This window comes from Priapulus caudatus, unplaced genomic scaffold, assembly GCF_000485595.1.
Source record: "Priapulus caudatus unplaced genomic scaffold, Priapulus_caudatus-5.0.1 Scaffold476, whole genome shotgun sequence".
Lineage (NCBI taxonomy): Eukaryota > Metazoa > Priapulida > Priapulimorpha > Priapulimorphida > Priapulidae > Priapulus > Priapulus caudatus.
This window is the reverse complement of record NW_014577537.1, coordinates 7,261-14,860: the sequence shown is the minus strand read 5'-3', so window position 1 is coordinate 14,860 and position 7,600 is coordinate 7,261. Positions and strand designations below refer to the sequence as shown.

The 7,600-nt window shown below is 43.2% G+C and overlaps 1 protein-coding gene across 1 annotated transcript; it reads left to right on the top strand.

Moving 5' to 3' along the window:
- The first annotated feature begins 916 nt into the window (after positions 1-916).
- Positions 917-5,990, top strand: LOC106810815 (H/ACA ribonucleoprotein complex subunit 2-like protein). Its single transcript, XM_014814268.1, has 4 exons — positions 917-923; positions 1,403-1,472; positions 2,474-2,579; positions 4,104-5,990. Exons 1-4 carry the CDS (start codon positions 917-919, stop codon positions 4,233-4,235), a joined length of 315 nt encoding a protein of 104 aa, XP_014669754.1. The 3' UTR covers positions 4,236-5,990.
- Positions 5,991-7,600: the final 1,610 nt, after the last annotated feature.

The following is a 7,600-nucleotide window of genomic DNA, read 5'->3' as shown; positions in this document are numbered from 1 at the left end:
GAGTAACATTAGTGCTTTCACTTTGTCACTCATTTCTGAGAAACCACCCGTGACCTAAATAAAGCTACTTGATCATTTCCGTAACCACCGATTGGATTAGTGAGTATAGAGTAAGCCCGTTTTTCATTGGATTACAAGGCATGAGCAGCCAATCAGAATACAGTTTACAGTTCTGAATATCAGACAGGCTGACATTCACAACGTTGCAGCCGTGATCATAAACCACGTGGCCGACTTTTGACGAATGACAGGCACAACACCAAACTCCACGACAGATGGCGCTCTCGCTCTGGCTCAATTCTACCACTGCCACAAGCTGATTTCCGTAAGAATTTCTTACGCTTTTTTACTATAAGTTTTACAGCGACCCCGTTACTCCTGTCCTATGTAATACGGTGTGTACTTATAAAAGCTATTAAAAATCCTACCATTGTTTTATGAGAAATTTGCGCCCATTTACTACTACTTTCAAATCATTTACGCTGTTTACTAAACTAAGTTCATGTATTTATAATGAATTCTGGGATGATTGCCAATATACCTAATCTCGAACATTGTCTTTGATACATTTGTGCGTATTCAACTTAAAACATCTAAATTTGTCCACCAACAAACATGCAAATCATAGAAATTTCCTAATGTTTTGTCGACGGCGACTTTCGCGGCGTTGGATTGCCATTGCTGGATTTCCCGGAGCTCCGCCCACTTTAAAATATAGTGCTAGCATTGTGGCAGTGGTATTATCCTGAGTGTGGGAAGGGCACTGCATGCAGTTTGGCACAACACAATCAATAATATGGGGTGTTGGTAGTAGATGGCTTACTCTGTGTGTGTGTGTGTTGTGTGTGTGTGTGTGTGTGTGTNCCGCCACGCCCCACCACATACGCTCATGGCTCGACCGCATATCCATGATAACATGTTAAGTATAGCGAAGTTATTAAAGTTACACAGCTGTATCTTTATTACTGTACTACCAGTAGGTATAGCAAAGCCATTCATAGATTTTAGATCTGTATTAGCAGTATCCTAGAATATGCTCTTGAGCGCGAACGCGGTGGCAGGAGAGAGCGCACTTGATTCGGTTGCCAGTGAGTTTATCAGAAGAATACTGGCTACAGTACACGTCAGTGAGCGCTGTCGCTCTGCGGCACTTGTTTGGTATCTGTAATTCCGTATTTGAACTCTTCCATCTTAAGTTGGCCTAGAATTTAAAACATTTTCTACTGCAATCTGCAGTGTTGATCTAGAAATTTAATCAACCTTGACTCTCTCCTATATTACAATACCATGCACTTTGAAGATTAATATTCGTGAGGTTATTCTCTATACGTATCTATGCTGTGATCTGTTTCACCGGGCAAGACTGGAGAGGTATGCTAATCAGATAATTTTACTTCCACAGCCCAGAAGAACAAGAAGCTTCGGCGGGGAGTGAGAGAAGTCCAGAAGTTTGTGCGAAAAGGAGAACGAGGGTAACAGCATGATATATTTGTTGTAGTTCGGTCGATTGCTATAGCGAGGTGTAAATTTTCGTGCACGCCGCCAACGGCTGTGCCTTGTTGCGACCTACTGCTGTCGTCACCCTCCTTAATTGCTGTAATTTCCCTTACGTTCTGTGGCTGCCCTCCTTACTTGCCATAGTTGTCCTTATTTGCCATAGTTGCCCTCCTTACTTGCCATAGTTGTCCTTATTTGCCATAGTTGCTCTCCTTACTTGCCATAGTTGCCCTCCTTGCTTGCCATAGTTGCCCTCCTCACTTGTCTTACTGTGGTTCTCCTGCTTACTTACCGTGGTTGACTTCCTTACTTGCTGCAGTTTCCTCTGAATGTCTTGTTGACATATATTTGGGTGTAAAATGCTACTAACTTGCTGTTTATTATCACTTGCACCGGGCAAGGCTGACTATCAGAGCCAAGTTTGTGCTATGTCGGCTCTGCAACACTTCCTCGCTGAGCATTGTCTTTAAAATCTCATATAGCAATACTGATTTGCTTGAGCTGCCTGTCAATCACACCAGGCAGATAGGTCAAGTAAGCCGAGTCCCCGGATTTCTAATCTTGCACATGAGTAGAATTAGTAAGCACTTGAGGCTTTCATCGCACACTGCGTTTCCATGCAGTCGTGCATCGCTGTCAGTGCTAGAGCAACGTGGAGGATATCCAATATGCATGCGTGCGTGCTGTCACTCTGCATTATTTCACCCCTCCCACATGTGCACAGCTTTCTTGCGTCACGACTAGGAGAAGTCTCGCGGTCGCGTTTTGCTTTCAAGGTCAATCAAAGTTATAGCTTCACTGCGTGAAATTCCACGTGAAAAATTGCTGCCGTTCGTTTTGTTGTCTATCATTCAACATATTTTGCATGCGGGCGTGCGTGAGTGAGTGAGTGAGTGAGTGTGTTTGTTGTGGATTAGACACTCGCGAGTCCCTTAGCTGCACGGTCTTTCACATCGCCGTGTACGAATGTTTACAGGTTGGTGATATTTGCTGGTGACACGCTCCCGATAGACGTGCTCTGTCACATGCCGTTGGTTTGTGAGGAGGCGGGCATTCCCTACTGCTACGTGCCGTCTAAGGAGGTGAGTGAAAATCACGCGAGCTGCTGACTCCGTACCCCGCGAGGAGTGTTAGTACGATCGTTATTACGCCGGCTTTATCTGACGACAAACAGATTTGAGCGAATCTCAATAATAGTAACATTAATTCAGCTTTGGCAAGCCATCTTTCAACGTGCAATTTTAACGCGGCCTAGTGCCGTGAGTGCCCTGCCTGGTGTGCTTCTGTTCCATCCCCATTAATTTCACGTAGTGTATGTATCCCTCTCTAAAAGGTAAGTGGCCTGGATAACTAGGCTTCCTTGTTTGAAAAACCGAGGGGTGTTATAAACAGTCTTCCTTAATCTGATTCACACTCCTAGACATAGTTACTACTAAGTATAAAAATACTTAAATAATTATATGAAATAATCAATAGTACATGAAATACTGATTGAAAAACTAATCATCAACATCAAATAAACTAGCTAGAAAGGAATTGCCTGCATTATCTTCAACATCAATTGGGATTTATGGAGTATTCTACTGCCTGTTAATAACACTGTCACAAAACCTGCTGAAACATCAACAGCCATTTTGCCGGTTACTGCGCCACATGCCAGTGAGTGAGTCAACAAATGCGTTGTCCTGACTACTTCCTAACCAATTAAAAGGCCTGTTAAAACTGTTAAACGTATCTGTGTTTTGTTTTGTAACCAACTTTCTGTTTATTTCCTGGCTGATTTTCACTGTAAAATGTAAACAAATTAGCTAAAATATAAAGTTGGTTATCTTAAATGATGTTGATAAAATGAAATAAAAGCTAGGAATGCAAAAAACAGTGCTCCTAACTTATGCTTGGGAGCTCTGTGATGTGTGATCGTGTTCCCTAAAAGGAAATGCTGGGATACCCCTCCTTGGAAGAGGATTGTTTGCCAAAAATCTTGCTATCCTAAAACTTACACTTATATTTATATCCAAGGCAACATGTAAAAAAGCCTTGCTCTTTTAACAATAGCCCCCTGGGTGTAGTTTTGCATGGTTTGCATTGCCTACTTTTCCCTCTCTCTCACTTTACTGAATCTCGTGCACTACACGCGTCGTCTACAGGCATTCCGAGTTACTCGCACGGGCGACGAGTTTATGCTTAAACTGCGCGCGCATTCGCGTTAACTTCCATTATAAACAACCATGCTTGCAGCATACTCTATCAGTACGGGTAACTTCGATCAGATTTTCGGTAAATTTGACTCTTATACTTGGAATGTTTCATTGTGAATATTAAATATGATACTAGATGTCGACTGACCAAAAATCTATCTACTTTCGCTTTATTTCTTCGCTATTTGCAATGGTTTAATGATGTTTTATTTGATGAAAGTGGAGTACTGTAAAGTATTGATAAGTCCGACGGACTTTCTGCTTGGAAATTTCGAAAGTCCGAGCATGAAATCGGCAGGTCCCAGACCTCGGCCTTGCCCTATTTTCAGCCCCTGCTTGCCCTACACTCGAAAAAAAAGAGCATGACGCCCCTTTTTTTCACGCGCCTCGTTACCTGTAACGTTTCAGGATCTGGGAGCGGCCGGCGGCTCGAAGCGGCCGACGTGCATGGTGATGGTGAACAAACACGACGACTACACGGACGCCTGGGATGAATGCTCCAACGAACTGAAGGCACTGCCGTCGTCCATCGAGCTGTGATGTCACCCGCGACCCCTCCGCGACCCCTGACCCGCCAGCATCGTGACATCGCCTGTGACCCCGCCAGCATCGTGACCCCGCTGTGACCCCGTGACCCTGCCCGGTTGGTTCGACTTCCGTTGTCGTGGGCCGTGGTGAGCTAGGATGCTGGCGTTTCTTCGGTGTCACTGCGCAGCTTTATATAATTAGACGCGTCCCAGCACCCAGTGTTTCTCGAATGTCGCGCAAGTCATGATGGTGCAGTGATGAATTGCGATGCAGCGGCGCAATCTTCAGGTACATAGCGTGTTGGTAGATTGAAATAATGCAAGGATAAGTTGATGGTGCGATGGTATTATATATGCAGTGGTGTGCGATGGTAAATTGCGGCGGCGCCGTGGTAAATTGTGGCAGCGAAACGGTAAATTGCGACGGTTGCATGTGCTGTGTTGCGTGCGTGTTGACTCGACGTTGTAAACGTTTGCGCACATATTTTTGCGCTCGCGAATTGTAAAACGACTGAATCTACATAGGCGAGTCGTGTTAGCCATGCTGGCCTTGTTTACAGAGTAGCGATGTTTGTGGAGCCCAGTTGCAGATGCACTGCCATCGGCCACGCTGCTCACATCGTATGCAAGTTAACGTTGCATTGCTATTGTGCATAGCCATAGAGCAAATGCATGCTTAAGCTGGTGGTTGAGACACACACACGCACGCTCCTACGCACGCATGTAGACATGTATCCACACACTCACGCGTGCGCACACGCACACACAAACGAGTTTTTTTTATCCGAATGCTGGTAGACTTGCTACCGACTACTTTAGGCACTCGTAATGTCCACGAAACTCTCATCATGAATCACACAGCCACTGCGTTGCGTGTGTTTACCATTCAACGAGCATTGATGTACACGCATGCACGCACGCATGCACGCGTGTAATTTTTGTACCAGAAGAAGTTGAGTGTTGTTCTACTCACGAATGTCCCCGGAATCTATAATTCGAATCAAAATCTAGGAATCGGAATTCGGGGGGCTAGACTCATGCACATGCCCTCGTCTTTATAGTAGCATTAAGACCGTTGATTCTGCATATAGATGAAACGTGAAATATATGTACCAACTAGTAAAACGCAGTGAATGTATTATTATCCAGTTATTATGTTCGTGTCGTGTACGTGTACTGTTGTGCCGCATCTGCATAAGCCTGCAGTAAAAGAAAGTCGGTGGTGTCCGGGAAAGATCCTACTGTACTTGTATTTGGAACCTTTGTAAATATTACAGCCAATATTCAGCGTGAACTGCAGTCTGTTTCCGTGTCGATTGCATTTCTCTCTGCCGCTTCTCTACCGCTTTACACATATAGATAGACTAGCTGGTCTATTTTTTGTAAGTCGCAGTGTTTTTGTGAGTGATGTGGGAATAATGTTTTTCTCACTCCCGGGGGAAATTACGTCTAATTGTAGCCGAATCTTCGAATCTTAGCCGTGAAAATATTTGTGATCGCGATGTGTCACACGAAGGTTTAAAAAATCCGAATTGAAAGTGAAATTAACGCAAAGAATGTTTAATTACACGAATTTTGAGACATACACTGTATATAAACTCAGCTGGAATTCATATTAAAGTGCAAAAGTTGTATCATTTCTATGTTTTATCTTGTCTAGCTTGTGTATATCCAATGATACCTATAGTGCGGTAAACCGAACGAGATGTAATGGTTTTATAATGTGAGCAGGCAAGTAATTGAACATAATAAAGGTGAAACAAATTGAGTCCGTTTCGGTGTTTTATGTATCGGCCGGTCAGTGTGTGGCGGTAACAGTGGAAGTGATGTGCCGTTGGTTTTTACAGAGTATACGCCATTCCATATCCCCCCCCGGCTGTATTAAAACCCAAATCTTATGTTTAACCTGACTGTACACCCAGTTATGGACAACACGCTTCATCTGTCACCCGACTTCTTGCCCAATTGAAATTATACGCTACGGCTTCAGCTTCTGTCGTTATACCCATTCAGATCTGTGTGTTAAGTGTCTACTCTTCAATAATGTTCACTAATATATTGTATTAATGCGGGGACAAATAATTAAAGACCGTGGAAATATTCCTGCATTTGTTAGGGATGATGTTTTTAAGGCGTATGCATGTACATCAAGAGTACCATGATAGAAAATTTCTATCATGGTACTCTTGGTGTATATATACATACCGCGCACGCATGAACGCGGACCTAAATTTCATTATAATTATTATACTATCAGCAGTGAATAATAGAGATTTTTATTATTCACTCCTGATAGGCCTACTATGAAGGGAACGATGTGCCGCGTAACATGTCTATCTCTCTGTAACGCGTGTCATCATGTGTTTTCGTCCGACGTTACTACTGATGTGTGTGCTATAATCATGTCGACTGGTTTGCCATATACTGAGAAATAACTATTTTACCGCGATAAAGTTATACGTCTTTTAGGCAATTATAAGCCTTGTTACACTGGCGGTTAAATGATCACTTTTTACCCAACTATGTGCCGTGTTACATATTATTTCCCTTTTTATAGGTACTCCGTATAATACGTATATTTACCGATTATATTATCTCCGATATGATCTCTTTAGCTCATCTGACGTAGTCAGATGCAGCTTGTAGAATCGCATGATCGTGCGTCCGTCCGTCCGTCCGTGCGTCAACAGTTGGGCACAAATCTTAACCGCTCGATGTACGGTCACGATATTTGGGACGTCGGGGGTAGATCGTCAAAAGGACTCGGGATGACAAATTTGGGGGTCAAGGGTCAAAGGTCAAGATGTGTAAACGGAGGGGGAATATTTCCCCCTTAACTTAAGGTATAGGAGGAAATACGGAATTGCTCTTAATATTCGGTGTATAGTGTGATGGGCAGGAAACCCATCACCAGTGCGAAATTGGAGGTCACAGGTCAAAGGGCAGTGGGGGAAAGGTCAGATATCAGACATTTTCTGAGGACATGGCCTAATGGACAGAGTGAAAAACTTTTTTGTTTCAGCCCTGACCTACCATTTTTATCACTTTATTGAAAGGATCATGAAATGTGCTTTCCACTGACGTGCGATGAGTAAGTGTCTGATAACCTTTTAACCCTCAAGAGGAGGGTTAAACATGGATTCCTGAACTGCCTCAATGACGTCACAGTGTTGTAATATTCATGGCACATCCATAATCTAGAAACCCAATAAGCCTGGATAGCCGAACGCATACAGCACAGGCGTCACGGCTCGAAGGTCGTTGTATCGAATCCCATCTGTTTTTTTATTATTTACCTGTTTTTTGTATTTTTCTATCTTTATCCATTTAACTATTTTTTTCCAATTAACGCAAATATTTACATTATTTACAACAATT